General features: G+C 49.7%; 5 protein-coding genes across 7 annotated transcripts in view; 3 read left to right on the top strand and 2 right to left on the bottom strand.

Moving 5' to 3' along the window:
• The window catches only part of LOC108081225 (atrial natriuretic peptide receptor 1), a 34,321-nt gene extending 30,023 nt beyond the window's left edge, over positions 1-4,298 (top strand). For all 3 annotated transcript variants that reach the window (XM_070286753.1, XM_017176302.2, XM_070286752.1), the window contains 3 exons: positions 57-221; positions 1,935-2,118; positions 2,211-4,298. In XM_070286753.1, coding sequence (XP_070142854.1) covers positions 57-221; positions 1,935-2,118; positions 2,211-3,834 — 1,973 coding nt within the window. In that variant the 3' untranslated portion in view covers positions 3,835-4,298. The remainder of the gene's footprint in view (positions 1-56; positions 222-1,934; positions 2,119-2,210) is intronic.
• Positions 773-1,912, bottom strand: LOC108081227 (uncharacterized). Its single transcript, XM_017176303.3, has one exon. The coding sequence runs from the start codon at positions 1,761-1,763 to the stop codon at positions 1,182-1,184; it is 582 nt and encodes a 193-aa protein (XP_017031792.1). The 5' UTR covers positions 1,764-1,912; the 3' UTR covers positions 773-1,181.
• Positions 4,299-5,097: 799 nt separating the features above from the next.
• Hmt-1 (ABC transporter ATP-binding protein/permease Hmt-1) lies at positions 5,098-8,607 on the top strand. The gene is made up of 5 exons (XM_017176272.2): positions 5,098-5,869; positions 5,926-6,125; positions 6,190-6,515; positions 6,583-6,987; positions 7,052-8,607. The coding sequence occupies exons 1-5, from the start codon at positions 5,570-5,572 to the stop codon at positions 8,440-8,442; spliced, it is 2,622 nt and encodes an 873-aa protein (XP_017031761.1). The 5' UTR covers positions 5,098-5,569; the 3' UTR covers positions 8,443-8,607.
• A 371-nt stretch (positions 8,608-8,978) lies between these two features.
• cv-d (crossveinless d) lies at positions 8,979-18,169 on the top strand. Its single transcript, XM_017176051.3, has 15 exons — positions 8,979-9,235; positions 9,586-9,788; positions 10,622-10,849; positions 10,941-11,913; positions 11,990-12,380; positions 12,442-12,661; positions 12,725-12,956; positions 13,018-13,520; positions 13,590-13,705; positions 13,770-13,896; positions 13,957-14,202; positions 16,727-16,870; positions 16,946-17,119; positions 17,177-17,775; positions 17,851-18,169. The coding sequence occupies exons 1-15, from the start codon at positions 9,205-9,207 to the stop codon at positions 18,098-18,100; spliced, it is 4,437 nt and encodes a 1,478-aa protein (XP_017031540.1). The 5' UTR covers positions 8,979-9,204; the 3' UTR covers positions 18,101-18,169.
• On the bottom strand, positions 14,217-16,108 carry LOC108081072 (arginine kinase). Its single transcript, XM_017176053.3, has 3 exons — positions 15,849-16,108; positions 15,531-15,781; positions 14,217-15,473 (listed from the first exon to the last, which is right to left on the bottom strand). The coding sequence occupies exons 1-3, from the start codon at positions 15,855-15,857 to the stop codon at positions 14,369-14,371; spliced, it is 1,365 nt and encodes a 454-aa protein (XP_017031542.1). The 5' UTR covers positions 15,858-16,108; the 3' UTR covers positions 14,217-14,368.
• Positions 18,170-18,211: the final 42 nt, after the last annotated feature.

Genomic DNA, 18,211 nt, shown 5'->3' on the forward strand with positions numbered 1-18,211 from the left:
ATCTAAGAAGAATTCAATGATAACAATATTTCCAATTTATTTTTGTATTTATTCAGAGCTTTTGTGGACTTCCCCCGAACTGCTGAGACTGGAGCACCAGAGGGCCCCCGAGGGCACACAGAAGGGGGACGTCTACGCCTTTGGAATCATTGTGCACGAGATAACCACTCGACAGGGCCCCTTTTACCTGGGCAGGTGTGCGTACGAGAAATCGCCGCAAGGTATGCCATGAAATTGTTTCTGCTCTTCAGATCCCCTGCCCCTCCAGCTCCTCCGCAGAGCGCACATTTTCGTGTTGCAGCCGATTTCGTCTGAGCGGAATTTTAATGCTAGATTTTTGCACATGTTGCGGTTACTCCGTCCGTCCAGACAAGTTGGCCTCTCCGGATCGTTGTGGCCCTGGGTATGTGTGGGACTGCGCAAATTAGCAGGAGACGTGCTCGACAATCTACAACCAAGAATCACTTAATTCCTGAGCAATGAGAGAACGGCACAGGCAGGAGCACACAGTTTTTGTGTAAACGGATTAAATGCTCTCTAATAATTAGTCTACAAAAAATTACTTAGTGGTAGCTTTGATTTTGAAGGTTTAAAGAAGAAAATACTTAGTTTTTAAAATTGAGAAAATTAATATTAATATGTAAACATCAGAGCCAAGAGCTTGGTCCCAATATTTCCCAATTCTCATCCTTCTACTGCTTTATAAGGTCACTTCAGTTGAAACAAAATCAAGTTAAACCTAAAAAATAACAAAAAAAACTGAAAAGTGTAATATTTTTTTCGTTGCGCTGAGCTTGTTCTGTTTTTTTTTATTGCTGCTTGTAGTTGATGCACTCAACGCCTCCTGAAACTAAAGGCCAACTGCGAAGGGACTCTCGCCGATTTCAATTGGCGCCCGAAACTTGGTCTTCAAGTTGCCACTTGGCGAATTCATCAAATTATGCACTGACTTGGCGGCTGTGGGAATCAGGATTCAGTCTCTCCCTTTACCGCCACTCGTGCCTTGCCGCAGAATACTAACTGGCAACTTTGCCAGCTGCCGGCGCTTGTCGAGAGTTGTGTCTGCAGGCGAATTTAATTGCGGTCTCAGCGCACTGGAAATCGAAATCAAATTGTAGAAAGGCAGGTCGAAAAATGAAAAGTTGATCCCCCCCTGCTTGTAGACCACCCACAAGGGCAAATCACGAAGTGTTGTTGCGGTCGGGCACGTCCGAGAAGTTCCTGGATTTGTGCCCGAAGCACCGGCCGTAAGCGAAGAGCAGCATGGCCCCGCAGCCAGGTCTTTTCATCCTGGCCCTGCTACATTCCCGAACTGTCTTTTTAAGCTTTTCCCTGCTTATGTTGGGCGGGGGTTCCTTGAAAGCGGCGATTACTCCTGGCGGCTCCTGCCACGTATAGTAGTACTGCCCTATATGCTGCCGCTCCAGCTTGTTTAGCCAATCGATGCGTGATCTCCCCCAGGTGCAGCGGCAATGAGGCGACTTCACACAGCCTCCGAATATGATCTCTGCATCGGTGGGTTCGCGTTTCACATCCATACCGCCACTCTGCCGTTTCCGGGACTTGGACGTCTTCTTCTTGGGCCCATTGGCCATGTTCCACACGAGATCCGTTATCTCATCCTTCGTCAGCGGCTCCTTGGGGCGACAGATGGCGTGCAGCAGTAGCTCGTGTTCGTAGCACGGCCTCAGCTCGTGCGGTTTCGGTGGCTTTGCCTGGAGAAATAGGCTGAGCATGTCCAGATATTGTTTCTCTGACCACATCTTGGCAGCAGTGGCTTTGTGTGCGAGTGCGGATGTCTTGGCCAGGCAACACGACCCGTCTGATGTCTACAAAAAATTATACATAAAACGAAAAAATTTACATCACAAAATAGCCAACAAAACCAAACTCAATTGAAATCTAAACCAAAGCCTCTCTCTAACTGCCTACAGAAATCATAGAACTGGTCAAGGGATATCACCCGCAGAGAATGCAGAGACCATTCCGGCCGGATCTCGAACCAAATGGCGATACCAAGGCGGACATTAACGGCATCATCCGACGCTGCTGGGCGGAGGATCCAGCCGAACGTCCGGACTTTAATACACTCAAGTCCATGATTCGCAGGTTCAATAAGTAAGTGTCCAATAATGTCCTTGTTAGTTATTCAATAAAGGATTGGTTTTGTAATATATGTTAACTCCCTCCCTTAATGTACTCCTTGACAGAGACAACGAGACGGGCAACATTGTGGACAACCTGCTGAAGCGCATGGAACTGTACGCCAACAACCTCGAGGAACTGGTGGAGGAGCGCACCCAGGACTACCATGAGGAGAAGAAGAAATGCGAGAAGCTGCTCTACCAGCTGCTGCCGCAGAGCGTTGCTGCCCAGCTAATCAGTGGCCAGCCCGTGGTGGCAGAGACCTTCGACCAGGTGACAATATACTTCAGCGACATCGTCGGCTTCACGGCCATCTCGGCGGAGAGCACGCCCATGCAGGTGGTCCAGTTCCTCAACGACCTGTACACCTGCTTCGACTCCATCGTGGAGAACTTCGATGTGTACAAGGTGGAGACGATCGGTGATGCCTACATGGTGGTCTCGGGGCTGCCCATTCGCAATGGAAACCAGCATGCCCGGGAGATAGCCCGCCTAGCCCTCGCCCTTCTGGAGGCAGTGCACAACTTCTGCATCCACCACCGGCCGGAAGACCGCCTGAAGCTGAGGATTGGCCTACACACCGGTGCCTGTGTGGCGGGCGTAGTGGGACTAAAGATGCCACGCTACTGCCTCTTTGGTGACACCGTCAACACCGCCTCCCGCATGGAGTCCAATGGCGAGGCGCTAAAGATACACATCAGCGAGACCACCAAGGTAGCTCTAGATGAGTTCGGCACCTTCGTGACCACCCGGCGGGGCTTCGTGCCCATGAAGGGCAAGGGCGAGATGCTTACCTACTGGCTGGAGGGCGAGGTGCCGCGCCCCGACGCTTTGATGTCGCCCAACAAGCTCCTGCTCTCGAGACGCTCTTCGCTAAAGCAGCCTCAGCGCAGCCAGTCGCATCATCTGCACAAGCAACACTCCGAGCTGGTCGTGGCCACGCCCCAAGCAACCCAGGTGCCGCCGCCTACGATCGCCCTGCCACCGCCTCCGCCGGCGAAGGAGTCACCCAATCTGCGCGTTAAGCGCAAGATCAGCTCCAGCTCGCCCAAGCTGAATGGCGGGAGCTTCGACTACCACAAGACTGAGAACCTCTACTTGGATGCGGCGGCTGCCCAGAGGCCCTGCGACATCTACAGCAGCCGCAGCCTACGCGACATGGAGGAGAGCTCCGACAGCTGGGAACTGGCACACTTCCGGCTGCCGCTGAGCGGAGCGCTCAAGAACCACCATCACCTCAACCTCAGCAACCAGAACAACAACAATAGCCACGGCTATGTCCATTCGAATTCCAGCTCCAATTTGAGCGGCATCCTGCAGCCACCGGCGATGGGGTGTCCCAGGAGCCGGCTAAAGCCCTCGCCCACGATCTCAACGCTGCTGACGGGCGCTCCGGGTGTGGACACGTGCAGCATGGACAGTGGCCAGCTGAGAATCAAGTTTGCCGAGGGCGATGAGGCACCGCTGCTGCCCACGTCGGCGCCACCTGCTGCCCCTGTTCCCGTTCCAGCTGCGACTCAAACAGCCATGCCACTGGTGGCCAACAGCCCGCAGCGGAGTGCCAGTGGCCAGAACATTCCGGGGGACAGCAACCACTTCGGCTACCTGGTGAAGAGCTACAGGCAACAGTGCCCTCCAGTGGCGGGCAGTGCCGTCACGCAGCCGCTGCTGGCCAAGATCAACTCGTAGCTGTAAGCGGGGGGCGTCGCCTCCCACTCCCCACTCACGTGTAATCATGCATATTAAGTGTACTTGTTTGTGATAATAAGTTAAACCCAAGTTGAACAAGTTAGTCGAGTTAGACCGAATCAAATTCGAAATTCGTATACGGGAAATCCTCTAAAAATTTAAAATGTTTTAGTAGTCTTCGTAGTTTCTAGTAACGCCCTTTCCTTTTACTTATAAGTAGCGAATTTTATATGTTACCGATCAACAACAAACTAAAAACACTCGGTGTAAATACTTTACGCCCAACCGATTTGTTCCTTGTGCTTTGAATATTCAGTTTCTCCGAACACTCAGACAATTAGCTTAAAGTAGGATATTATTACCTAGGGCTAAGCGTAGAAAATTTCAGCAAATTTCTTATATGTAAAGTATTAGACGAACATGAATATTTATTTTAACAAAATTGACGAATAAAGAAACCTGTATAAATTACAAATAAAGCATATTCCAAAATAAAGCATTTCGTTGCCTATCTTTAGGGGAACCTTATTAAATTACCTTGTTTGCCTAAAGCAAGCCTTAAACTAAAAACTAAAGGTAATTTAATAGATAAATAGATTTATTCTTCAAGAAAATATAAATAGATATAGAATATACTGGTAGGTGGACTGAACTCGCTAGGTTCCTCCAGGAATCCTGAAGGAATTCCTCAGAGATTCCTGGAAAAATTGTTTATTAATTCCTAGAGGATTATGGCTGGATATCTGCAGGAGTCCTGGAGTTAATCAAAAACGATTATCATCAGCATGAACTTATCTTCTATTCGAAACTAAATGTTCGTAATAAAAATAAGTATTGTTAGAGCTTGGGAAGTAATATCTAATTATCTTAAAATTGAATTTTTCCTTCAAAACTAAATTTAATTTGTTTTTTAATATTTCCGTTTGGGTTTTTTAGTCGATAATAAAACAGTACTTTTGAATCGATAGTTTTGCAGTCACTACGTCATATGTTTTCGTCAGTGTTGTCATTTTAGCTATTACCCCGCTAGATGTAGCGTTTATCAAGGGGTAATTTATAGATAATTTTTGTGGAAAGTTGTCATAATATATATAAAAATAATAATTTAATTTAAAAATTGCTTATAATTTATAATTATTTAAGTTTTGTACGGTGTATTCTTTTATTCTTTACTACTTCGGATTTCTTTAGCTACCATAACAATTCTCTCGCTTTTTAGCTTTTTTGAAGAGCTATTTTAGCTATTTTTATATCGCAGTTGGCATTACTGAGTTTGAGTCGGGCCGGAGTTGAACGCAGTTTATCCGTTAATTTTACTTATAACTTTATCAACGCAAACAATAATTGTGTTGATATATTAAAAGCGTCTCCTTGGTGGCGAGAAAGCGGGGGGAGGGGCTCACTAACCAGCCAAGCCAACCAGCGGAGAGAGCGTTGCATAATTTTACATAGCTAATGTGTTGGATGAGTTGCAACTTTCTGTTGGTGCCGTGCCGTAAAAGTTATCCACTAAATTAAATTAACACATTAACGAGTGCACACCGCGTACCGGGTGGAAAAGTGGTTTCCCTCTCGGTGCGAACTGATAATTTCGGTGATTTGTTGCGAAATAGCCGCCCCCATATAACAAAGCAATTGTTATCCGGGCTGTTCCAGTCACAGCTCCACTTTATCGGGCACGTTTCCATCAGAGCTATCAGAGCTTATCGGCGCACAGTTGTACACAGTCATCACAATGCGCTACTGCCCGCCCAACGTGACCCTCAGTGAGGTGTGGACACAGCATGGCATCTCGCACTGCTTCATGGACACCGTGGGCCCGGCCGTTTACGGCGGGTTCCTGTTGCTCTTCGGCTGCATCCAGCTGCTGATGTACCGGAAGTATGCCACCCGAATCACAGATCCCACACAAATCTCCAGGTCGCGCCTGTACGCGCTGCAGCTCTTCCTGCTGCTTCTGCTCCCGGTGCTGGCAGCGATACGGTTCCTGCTCAATGCACGCATCTATACAGACAGTACGGTGTACGGATACATGGTGAGTGGGGGAGAGGAACCGAAAAAGAAAGCGCTGCTAACCTGCTTCCCTTACAGCTATTCTCCACCGGCGTTGTGTGCTTCTGCTACCCGTTCAGCATTTGCCTGATATACAAGGAGCGCTTCTACCAGCTACCCTCGACGCCCACACGTGGACACGGGCTTATTCTGCTGCTCTTCTGGACGCTGGCCTTCATCAACGAGTCGCTGGCATTCATCAATCTGCGACACGAGGACTGGTGGTTCCATCTGAAAACGTAAGCTCTGGCCAGATATCTTTGGTGTAGATGTTTAACTACAGTTCATCTCTGTTTCCTGCAGCAACAAGGATCAAATTGAAATGGGTCTGTTTGTCACCCGCTTCCTCTGCTCGCTGCTGATCTTTGTCTTGGGCCTGAAGGCCCCTGGCATCATGGCGCCCTACAACCCTCACCAACGGCTGGACAATGACACCTCGAGTGAATCGCAAGGAAACGTTCCCACGGGATCGGCTTTCAGGAACGGTTGGCGCAAGCTGCGCACGCTCTTCCCCTACCTGTGGCCCAAGAAGGATCTGGCGCTGCAATTGGCCGTCATCGTCTGTATTATACTGCTGATTGCCGGTCGCGTCATAAAGCTGTTTTTGCCGATTTATCGCAAGTTGTTGGGTAGGTCAGGTTTTGTGCGGAAGCATATTACGTACAATCATGCAATGCTAATCTCTTGCCTTTATAGTGGACAGTCTGACCATTGAGCCGATCATCTTCCGCTGGGACTTTGTGCTGATCTATGTGGCTCTATCCTTCCTGCAAGGCGGCGGCACCGGGGGCATGGGATTGTTTAATAATCTGCGCACTTTCCTGTGGATCCGAGTGCAGCAGTACACGACCCGCGAGATTGAGATCGAGCTATTCCAGCATCTGCATCAACTTTCGCTGAGGTGGCACTTGCAGCGAAAGACGGGCGAGGTGCTGCGAGTCATGGACCGTGGCACGGACTCGATCAACAACCTGCTCAACTACATTGTCTTCTCGATTACGCCCACCATTCTGGATCTCATTGTGGCCGTCGCCTTCTTCATATACGCCTTTAATTGGTGGTTCGGACTTATCGTCTTCCTCACCATGTTCCTGTATATAGGTAAGGATCTATTACAGCCCGAGTTGTTTTTCTCCATTACTATAATTTTGGTTCTGCTTTGCAGCCTCTACCATTGCCATTACGGAGTGGCGTACCAAATACCAGAGGAGAATGAACCTGGCGGACAACGAGCAGCGTGCTCGCAGCGTGGACTCTTTGCTGAACTTTGAAACTGTCAAATACTATGGAGCCGAGGGATACGAGGTGGACTGCTATAGGGAGGCCATCCTTAAGTATCAAAAGGAGGAGTTCTTGTCCATGCTGACCCTGAATATGCTGAACACCGCCCAGAACATTATCCTGTGCCTGGGCCTGCTTGCCGGATCGCTGCTTTGCGTCTATCTGGTGGTCCACCACCAAACCCTGACCGTGGGTGACTTCGTTTTATTCTCTACGTACCTCATGGAGCTGTACATGCCGCTGAACTGGTTCGGCACCTACTACCGAGCCATCCAGAAGAACTTTGTGGACATGGAGAACATGTTCGATCTGCTGCGCGAGGAGGAGGAGATCGTGGATGCGCCGGGCTGCTCGCCACTTCTTACCGCCGGCGGTGGCATCGAGTTCTCTAACGTAACCTTTGGCTATTCACCGGAAAAGGTGGTGCTGCGCAACGTGAATTTTTCAGTGCCCGCCGGGAAGACGGTGGCGATTGTGGGACCCTCTGGAGCGGGCAAGAGTACTATTATGCGGCTGCTCTTCCGCTTCTATGATGTGCAGACGGGAGCTATCCTGATAGATGGCCAGAATATTAAGCTGGTGCAGCAGCAGAGCCTGCGAAAGGCCATTGGCGTTGTGCCTCAGGATACGGTTCTGTTCAACAATACCATTTTCTACAACATCGAGTATGCGAAGTTGGGTGCTTCCGCCGACGCCGTCTACGAAGCTGCTCGAGCCGCCGACATTCACGAGAGGATCCTCGGTTTCCCAGACAGCTACGAAACGAAAGTAGGCGAGCGGGGTCTCCGTCTCAGTGGAGGCGAAAAGCAACGTGTGGCGATTGCCAGAACCCTCCTGAAGGCGCCCATCATTGTGTTGCTTGATGAAGCCACCTCGGCTCTGGATACTCACACGGAGCGCAATATTCAGGCTGCCTTGGCCCGTGTCTGCGCCAATCGTACCACCATCATTGTGGCCCACCGGCTCTCCACCGTCATCCATGCCGACGAGATCCTTGTGCTGAAGGAGGGAAGCATTGTGGAGCGCGGTAGGCACGAAGAGCTCGTCCTCCGTGAGGATGGCATCTATGCGGATATGTGGCAGCAGCAGCTAAAGAATCTAGATGCGGAGCAGAGCGGCTCCGAAAACGGAGATGCCAGTGCTGAATCGAGCACTGAGAAACGAGGTGCCAGTGGGGCTGGAGGAGGAGCCAGACCAAGTGGGGCTGGACCAAGCGGTGCTGGAACGGGTGGTGCCCACTTCAGGGCAGGACATGCTCATGGGGGAGCGCGCTAGAGCTAAGAACATACACAAAATACTTTCTGTTATTCCTGTCTCCATGTGATTTGTGGTAAATTGTTTTGTTACGTATAAGACGTTCGTGCAAGTCCAAGTTCGTCAATAAGTAATCGTATACACGCTACTCTTATACAAATAAATAACATAGATTTTTATAGACAATCTTTTGGAGCTTTTGAATGCGTTTTTAATCATTTCGGTGTCACAACATTGTCTATTTTTAGCTGTATATTCTTTATCGGCCTAAGGTTGGCTTATTTACACCAAAAGCATTTGAAAGATAAGTACTTTTTGGGAAGGAATATAAAATAATTAGGACCAGGAAATATATTTATACAAAGTATACAGTATTATTTATGCTCAGAAACGAATCCATTTTTTAGGACGTTCCTTAAGAGCAGGTTCCTCAGGTTGTAAGAGAGAGCCAAGCCGCTCTTTGGAACGATGATGCTTATCAGCAGAACCTCCAGCAAGGCCAGCACTCCGGCTGTTAAATCCGATCGCTGACAGCCTCAGTCCGAGTTTGGATCGCGAACGGAGCAGACGTCGAGTTGTGTTTTGGGAATTAGAGACGCTAGAGCGCTAGCGATAAAGGAGGAAAAGCGGCGGCCTCTTTGAAACATATCTGATAGTACACAGACGTATATATATACACATATTCCCGGTTATTACATTAGCAACTGTGTGTGTGGAGTCGGGAAAACTGTGAGAAAACCCGCGAGTGTCGCGACCTCGGAAGGAAGCTGTGTGCTGGCGGCCATGAGGCGATTCAAGTGTTCCGTGTTCTTGTGTACGTGAGAAGAGAGCCAGAGTAACCTAGTTGATAATCCCAACTATATCAGAAATTAATTCAGGAACATGACGTAATGATTCATTGACGAGCGCGCATCAAAAAAGAAGCCGAGGAGCAGCATTGATTAAAGCGTTTTGCGATCATATATTCATATATTGTATATATACCCTATATACACACATGCACATCGAGTATATACATACATATATAAGAACGAAATTCAATTGATAATTGAAGAGTTTATTGCCCATCCGCGCCAGAATGCGACATAGCGAGGCAGGGGAGAAGCATCCGTCGAATTGAACTTCAATTTCTCATCTACATCTATCTATCTATCTATCTGGCAGATCTTTTCCTGATCTTGGACACCGGTGGCCATGCCTTCAGCATCATCGGCCTCAACAAGCAGATGCTGTACGATTATGAGGGCAATGTCCTGGTGGGTGCGAAGCCCCAGGACGAGGGTCATCCCTCGCCACCCACCTCCGGCTGGATAGTGCGCGGAAAGCTCACGTTACAGCGGCAGAGCGAGCTGGTCCTGGCAGCGGCGGTAAGTTCTTTGATTTTTTTAGGAGAGCGCATCTGTTCTTGGAATTATTAGGAAGCATATAAGAAATGTTTCGGCTGATCTCCAACGACCCGGTCGATGATTATTTAAATTCCACTTGGAATAAAAATATTTTTGTTTATACAAAAATAAAAATACTGCCATGTGATCACTTTTCTACAATTATTTATATACGCCTCGGTATGTACATATGTATGTGTATACACTCATATGTAAATCAATTGAAAATCAGTGAAAAATCGAATCAATTTATTGATTTCATTATCAATTTGTACGATTCAATCAGCGCATTCTGGAGCCCGCTCCCCAGCCCCTTCTCCCAGCGACTCTTCTCGGGCTCCGCAGACGCAGAAGAAGAATTCGCAGATGAATTAAAGACAATTTAACCTTTCACAGAGAGAGTCAGGAGGAGGAGCGCAGCCGAGCTCACAATGAACTGAACTCGGCTGTGAACTTCTTCCATTGAGCCCCCACAGATAATGCCAATACACACAGCCGCATCATCGTATATCCCCTTCCCTCCTTTGAGTGCGGCGGCCTCTGTGTGTGGGTAATCGGCTCTGATTGTTTTGACTGAGCAGCGCGACTCTAGGAGTAGCCCTCGCTTATCAGGCATCTCCGGGACCTGGAGGAGATGGCGGCATGTGTACGCCATATGAGAGCCGATCGTCGATCGCCGATCTGACTAATTTCTGTTTGCCAGATAAATGACTTATCAGCGGGCTCAGTTGGGCCGGACCCTCTCTAGTCGATCGAAGATTACAGCATCGGGGGCTTTCCCGGCTAATCGAAGCATTCGCTCTCTCTTTTTCCAGCTGGTCATTGACGATGTAACGTTGAACAACTCCGGTGAGAAATTCCTGCAGAACAAGGAGATGTACCCGCCCTACAAGCCCTTCAAGATAGTCCTCACGCCGGAGGGCGCCATCTCGCATGTGGTCTTCAAGGAAGCGGATCCCATTTGGAGCATGAACTTTAAGCGGGCCATTGCCTCCGTGCTGCAGTTCCAGATGAAGTCCAGCGGGGCATTTGTTGTGGATGAGGTGAGCTTGGAGTTATTACCTTAATGAATCTTCTTCCTACGTTTATAATTTAATGAATTAAAAATCCTCTCCCTTTAATTTTCACCAATAGCTTGGTATCCATGGCACCTGCCGCACAGAGTATTTTGTGTCCAACAAGACCAGCTATATCTCCATCCGCAAGACGCCGGAGCTGAAGACCTGCCAGCCCTACTCGGAGGCGGTGCACACCACTCGGAGCAACGTGCCGCCGAATACTTGCGAATATGACCACCAGAAGAGCGTGATCATCGGCAACGAGGCCGTCTACGGAATGCTGCCGCACAACGAGACGGGCTATTTCTTGAGCACGGCCCACGCCAAGGGTACCACCCTGATCCACACATTCGAGTCCACCGGGGAGGCGCAGTTCATCAACTCGGAGCTGCTGCTCAACTTCCAGAACGAGACGCCCATAGACAATCCCATCGATATTGAAACGTCAATGGGGCCAGAGCCCTCCAATCTGGAATTACAACCGCTGGACCCCAACGATCCGACAGGCGGAAGGAATCCTCAGCAGCAGGAAACGCTGGTTGCCCAGGCGGGCTCTCTGCTGGACATCTTGGCGGAGGGTCTCGAGAGCACGGAATTTAAGTTCTCCGAGCCGTACGATTCAACGCTCTCGGACGTGATCAAGTTACTCAGCGAGATGGACTTCGATTCGCTGACCAAGCTCTACCGCGAGGTGGACATCGGCACGTCGTACCGCCAGGAGACAATCCGAAATATCTTTCACGAAATTATACCACGCATCGGAACCAAGGCCTCGGTCTTTCTCACCCATCACCTGGTGGTGAATAAAATGACCAAGCCGCAGATAGCAGTGCAGCTGCTTATTCCAATGCCCTTTCACATTTTCGAACTCTCCGCGGAGCTGGTGCACAAGTGCGAAGATTTCCTCAAGATTGGGCCGGATCGCTCGGATGTGCGACAGGCAGCCATCCTCAGCTATGCCACCCTCATCCACAACGTGTACGTGGCCAAGGGCATCGACAAGGAAGAGTTTGAGGAGTATGTCCAGAAGTATTTCAATGCCTATCTGAGTAAGTGAATAATTTACTAATTAATTGTGCACTTTAAATTTTAATATTTAATATTGATGATTCCACCTATTCACAGGCGATCGCGACTTCGACCAGAAGATGCTGTACCTGCAGGGTCTGAACAACCTTCAGTTGGGCAGCGTGGCCGACTACCTGGAGCCCATCGTCCAGGATCCCAACGAGCACGAGGATCTCAAGTTCCAGGCAGCCTGGACGACTTTGGCGCTGGCAGACAGTCGGGCGGAGCGCATTTACGAGATATACTGGCCAATCTTCGAGTCTCGCAACGCCAGCCTGGAGCTCAGAGTGGCGGCAGTCACCCTACTACTAATCTCCAATCCCACTGCTGCTCGTCTGATCAGCATCCATCGCATCATCCAGAGCGAGACGGACCCGCACATGATCAACTACTACAGGACAACGGTGACCAGCATATCGGAGACGACCTATCCCTGCTACCAAAAGCTGTAAGTTATCCTCCCTTCCACTTAACCAACGAACACTTTAGTCTGACATTGATTTTATCAGACGCCGCCTTCTGTCCTACATGCACCGCCATCTGCCCAAAAAGCCGGAACCACGCTATTGGGTCACCGGCAACTACATCTTCGACTACCGCGACTCCAAGTTCGGAATCGGAGCGATGCTGCAGGTCTTCCTCGTAGGCGATCCCAAGTCTGATATGCCCGTGGTGGCCTTCTTCAAGTTCGACACCGAGGCACTCGGCAAGTTCACGGGTCAACTGGCGGTGAGTGAACCTCCTGGAAGTAAAATCAGCAAAGCTAAGCAATTAATTGCAACCCTCTTTTAGCTGTACATCAAAGCGCGCGGTCTGCCGGATACCATCCTGAGCAAGATGCAGTCGAGGAATGACACCGAACCGTTCACCTTCAAGAGCATCAAGACTCTTCTGGCCATGCTGCAGGCACCGATCGTCAACTCCAAGGACCTGCACCTGGAGTTCATCCTGCAGATGGAGGGCAAGACGGTTCTCTCTTACTACCTCAACCAGCGCATGTTCCGCCAACTGACCTACGACAACAGTAAGTATAGTGATCAGGGACCTTGGCCCCCAATTGAATAATCACTTGGATACACCCTTAGTTCTGGAGCGGATGCAGCAGATTATACGGACGGACAGTCACATCAATATGCAGACGGTGCGATGGCCTTTCATGAACCGCTACTCAGTACCCACTGTGCTGGGCACCTCCTCGGACGTCCTGCTGCAGACCACGGTCCTGACTTCACTGCGCGGCAATATAACCGAGCAGCGCACTCCGCCGATATCGAAGCATACATTAGAGATCGATGCCCGATACTCGTCGTACGCCTCAGTGCGCAGTCGCAGCTATAATCCGTTCCTGAACCTGGACCACGAGATCAACCGGGAGCAGGGCTTCCTTATCTACATCCCCTTTAGCAGCGAGCTAAACCTCAATGAGAGCGGCAGTAAGTGCCGGCGCTACTCCTTCTCACGGCCCCAGAACCTGACCAGCGGCCTGTCCTTTAAATCGCGAGCTGTGACCAAGACCAGGGGTTTGATAACCAAGACAGCGGCGGCGCCCTTCGAGGAGATCATGTTGCCCGAGAGTCGGAATGATGTGGTGAGTTTTTAAAACTAAAAAGTGAAACCGAAGTGAAGCTTACTTCTTCTGCTTAAAATTCTATTTAAGGTCCAGCTTTTCAATTACTCCATGCCCGATTTTGGGGTACAGATGGGCATCCACACGAACCTCAACGAGCTGATCAAGTACCGAGGGATGCTACTCAAGTCCGAGTTCACGGAAAAGTACGCTGTGCGTCTACAAAAACAATATTTCACCTAACGAATGTCCCTTTCCATTTACTTGCAGTGGCTTCTCCGGCAACATGGTGGTCAATGTCCTGATGTACGTTTTTGGCTTCACCCAGCTGAGCTCCATTCACCTGGGACACGATCGGAACTTTACCATGCTACTGTACAACGAAAAGGCCACCAGAGTGAGATCCACAGCCTGCTTAACTTTACAATAATTATGAATGAATTAAAATACTTTTCAGATCGAGGGCAACTTTTGTACGGAGGATGTGTTAAAGACGTCCGAGCTCAAGGGGAAGTTAATTGGCCTAACCCTTGAGCACACAGATAACCAACTGGAGGCGCATCCCGCCGAGGAGTCGGCTCATGTGAATGCTCTGCACAGATGGAACATCACCCTGGACGTCCAGGGCTCGACGAAATCCAACTGGTTTAAGGTGATTGGCCAGATACAACGCAACTCAAAGGATGACGAGGAAGACTGGAAGGTGAGTGCAATTCGTTCGATTTACTACGGGACAAATTTATTTAACCAAAGATGAGATGCTTCTCCTGTCGTTTCGGTGTCTTTCGTTCTGTCAGTGTTTGTGAATAGTTTAGTGGTGGTGGAATCGATACTTTTTTGGGCTGCGAAGCGGGCGGGTATCTGGGTATCTAACCCTCCTGTCCGGCTATTTCGAGCTCCTCCTCGGCATTGATTAGAGCGACAATGCCATCCTGGAGCGTTTTAACCAGTTCGAACTCCGTAAAGCCAAGACGTCGCTTGTTTGAGATGTCCATGATGCCATCTTCGTTGGCTTCACCATCATTTCCGCGTATCTGCAGCTGCAGCTCCTCGGCGAGGGCGATCAGGCGATCCTGGTCCTTGGAAAGCAGCGGCAAGCGGATATGGACCGAAGCGCGCAGTGTGGTCCCCACATTGGTGGGACATGCCGTTAGGTTTCCGTAACGCGGGTGGCGCACAAACGTCAGGCTTTTCTCAAGCTCTTGGAGCCCGTTGACCAGGCGGTTGTAGACGTCACCAAAGTCACCGCATGGCGCCATTGACATGATGCGCACATGGTCCTCACGATTCACCCAGATGACGAAGGTCTCGGCTGGATTATGGTAGACACCGCGACCAGTCGGCCAGAAACGATAGCAACCGGCGGTGGTCAGCTGCTCATCGCCTCGCTGGAAGAGTATGTGTCGTTTGACCATCTCTGCCTGTGTCTCGGCATCAATGTCCCCAATTGTCAAGTAGGAACCGATCAGTTCCCCGTCCATCGTTTCAGTAGCGGCGCGCACCCTGTCTTCTACTTCGATGAACTGTTTCTCCGTGAGTTTTGGGAAGAAGGGGAAGCCTTCAATGTTACGCGCCAGCCGAATGCGCGCAGACAAGATGTACTTGCGCTCTGGATCCAAGTTTTCAATCTCATCCACATTGCCAAAGTCGGCATCCTTCTGCAGCACATCGTTATCGTTCTCCGTCTGGCCGTGGTAATCCTTGATGATGGGGTCAAAGAGTTTATTGAATACGTCATAGCTCTCTGCATCCGCGGCGTATATGCCCACGGGAGCTTCGTGGTGATCAAATCCAGCCACTGCGCAATCGTATAGGTAGGCGTCCACAGGGGCCGAGGTGGTGACCAGCATGTACTCCTCCAGGAGCTCAGGGGTGAGGTATTTACGCAGCAACGAATTGACGTTCTCCTCATCATCCATGAGGGACTTGTATCCGGCAATAGTGAGCTCCTGGTACTCCTCCGGTGACTTTTTGCTGTACAATAAAAATGAGTTGAATTTATATAAAATTAAACCAATCTCAAGTACTTACATTTGTCCGCGCAACCGTTCCAGCTCTTGCTCCAGCTTGGTTATGTGCACCTTGGCCTCTTCGAGGTCGTTCTTCATGACGTCGTACTGGGCATCATCCGGACAGCTTTCGCACATAAACTTGCGCACAAAGCGGATGGCATCCTCGGGCTTGTTCTGCTCCTCGTAGAGTTTGATCAGCGCCTTGCTCAGGGCATCGATGACCCCAGCACGCTCCAGATACTTGCGGTATTGCACCCGTTTCGATTCAATCTGATCAACGGTTAAATAATACCTATATAGATTCAATAGCATTAGCTGGGTTTATCTCGACCCTTACCGAAGTCATTTTAAAACACGTCTGTTGAGTCCGAGGGGAAAGACAAGTAAACAAAAATTTATAAAACACAACGAAAATGGGATGCTCTCAGTCGATATGGCGGGTCCGAAAGTCTTTCGACAGCACTTGAGTTTTTTCCGATTTTTGGCGCGTTCTTACAAAAACAAAAATATATTGAAAATTTTTCCCAAAAGTTTACGACGAGAGAAATTCGTCCGAACGGTATCGTTACTGACTGCCTTCTACGACTGAGCCCTGCCTCGGTGCCGTATTGATCAAACGAGGCGAGGTACGACGCCAGGCCTACCTGCCAGCTTGCTCCAGTCAGCCCGGTTGCCAGACTCGGCTCGGGACGCATACTTCCCCCGGAATGTGGGCCACCAATTGCGGCAACTGCTCGAGTCGATGGGTGGGTCTATGGCTGGATGGGTCCTTGCCTTGTGTAATAAACTGGCACGCAGAACGAAAGGTGGGCGGCAGGCAGTCAGGATGTGTGTGTGGGCCCGCTAATCGTTGCCACAGTTGTTGTGGCCCCATTGTCTACCGTTTCGTCATGGTAATGGGGGCCTCCCTGATGGACTCCCCAGCATTAAGCCCTGGCTGTCTTGTCTCTACGCTGTTGGCCGGCATTGTACCTAAGGCAAGAGCAGTACAGGGTGTCAAAGCCGCCGCCTAATGAGAGCACTTGACTCGTGCCGGGACTCAAGTCCATTGTTGACTTACTACCATGTAGCTTCTAATGCATGAAAACAACCCACAGTTGGGGGAACAGGGATAGCAGCCTAGAAGGCTAATGTAGAATATGTTTAGGAAATGCATAAGTATATATATATACAAATTATGTATTTAAATATCTTGTTTCACTTGACCATTTTTAGGCCTGCACCAAGTTGACTTACGAGCCTCTGGTATTCACCAAACGACCTCACACACTCAACGGCAATGTGGTGTTCGGCGTGGCCACAGTGGAGGGTGAGTGCCCGGAGAAGGGGTCTGCAGTGCAGTTTGCAGCTCGAGCTGGGGTAAGTACAAGGGCTGGAGTAAGAACTTCCAGCAAGGGACGACCGAATGGGAGTTAATAACATGCATCATTCCAGCCATCAGAGCATGCCCGTGCCTTCCTGAGCTCCGAGACGAGTTCGCTTTCCGACTTCTGTCCCAAGGAGGTGCTGAAGTTCTCGCCAATTCCCACGTCCAAGTACTGCAAGCGTAGCAATTTCGAGAACTTTACATCGATCACGCAGTACGACATGGACCTGAAGTTCAATAATGTAAGGGTTATAGATAGAACATAAAATAAATAAATCACCCTAATTCATTCCTAATAGATGCCCGCCTGGTTCGAATTGTGGTCTAACCGACTGGACCATCTGGTTTCCGCCTTATCCGCCGATAAAGTGGACAGCTTGCACATGGGCGAGGAGATCAATATCTCCATGCACACACCCCACGACTACTTCAGGCTAGCGGTAGAGGTCAACGGGGCCAAGTGGCGCTTCCACCAGATTCCCTTCTTGTACAAACTGGACTCCAAGTTTGATGCCTCCCACGAACTCACCTACGACTCGGGTCTGAAGCGCTCCTGCTCAGTGATCAGCGGGATGGTCAGCTCCTTTGATGATTACCTAATTAATCTGAAGGAGATTGAGACGCGCCCACAGTGCCTAACTCTTCTGGTGGCCGATTGCTCGCCGCAGCCGCGAATGGCCGTATTTGTGACGCCATCGGCTGAAAATGGATTGGCCGGCAACTTTGGATTGCGCATTCATATAGGTCAGAATTTCTTCGATTTGCACTCTAGAAGCAACAGCAGCCAGCCCACCACGACTGAGCCAGTCTTCATCTATCTCAACCAGGACCAAACACCGCACGATGTGCGCCAGAAGCCCTACCAGTGGCCCCTCGAGGCTAGCGACTACGATTTTCGGTGGGAAATACATCATCATTATAATTTTCGAATATAATACTAAGTATTATTTTTCTTTTTCCACCCTCTTCGCAGCGTGGAGCTGAACGAACAAAATATCCTGATCGTGGAGTGCACGCAGCTGAGTTCCACCATTCAGTTCGACCTGTACAATATCCTCAACTTCGAGATATACGGCTTGTACAAGCACCAGATGTGCGGCCTCTGTAGCAAGCCGGTGAACCGCATGCAGAACTACACGATCTGCGAGCTGGAGTCGAGTAGCACCCCAACGCCCGTCCAGCTGCCAAAGTCCTCCTCCGACGTAGTTGTAGTCGCATCCTAAGCATAATGTGTGTGTTTAATCTAAAATAAAAAGGAAGAAGAGGCCCAGCAGAAGGGGAGAACATGCAAATCCCAGCCAGGGCTTGGACTATTATTTATGTAACTTCAATAA

This window comes from Drosophila kikkawai, chromosome 3R (genome assembly GCF_030179895.1).
Source record: "Drosophila kikkawai strain 14028-0561.14 chromosome 3R, DkikHiC1v2, whole genome shotgun sequence".
Taxonomy (NCBI): Eukaryota; Metazoa; Arthropoda; class Insecta; order Diptera; family Drosophilidae; genus Drosophila; species Drosophila kikkawai.

Bases quoted from the DNA above. Each gene is read 5' to 3' on its own strand.
- Hmt-1 (XM_017176272.2), top strand. From the start codon at position 5,570: ATGCGCTACTGCCCGCCCAACGTGACCCTCAGTGAGGTGTGGACACAG. The intron at 6,126-6,189 runs GTAAGCTCTGGC...TGTTTCCTGCAG, and splicing joins TGGTGGTTCCATCTGAAAAC to CAACAAGGATCAAATTGAAA. The intron at 6,988-7,051 runs GTAAGGATCTAT...TCTGCTTTGCAG, and splicing joins CACCATGTTCCTGTATATAG to CCTCTACCATTGCCATTACG.
- LOC108081072 (XM_017176053.3), bottom strand. The intron at 15,474-15,530 runs GTAAGTACTTGA...TTTATTGTACAG, and splicing joins GAACGGTTGCGCGGACAAAT to CAAAAAGTCACCGGAGGAGT.
- LOC108081227 (XM_017176303.3), bottom strand. From the start codon at position 1,763: ATGTGGTCAGAGAAACAATATCTGGACATGCTCAGCCTATTTCTCCAG.
- cv-d (XM_017176051.3), top strand. From the start codon at position 9,205: ATGAGGCGATTCAAGTGTTCCGTGTTCTTGT. The intron at 13,706-13,769 runs GTACGCTGTGCG...ATTTACTTGCAG, and splicing joins AAGTCCGAGTTCACGGAAAA to TGGCTTCTCCGGCAACATGG. The intron at 14,203-16,726 runs GTGAGTGCAATT...GACCATTTTTAG, and splicing joins ATGACGAGGAAGACTGGAAG to GCCTGCACCAAGTTGACTTA.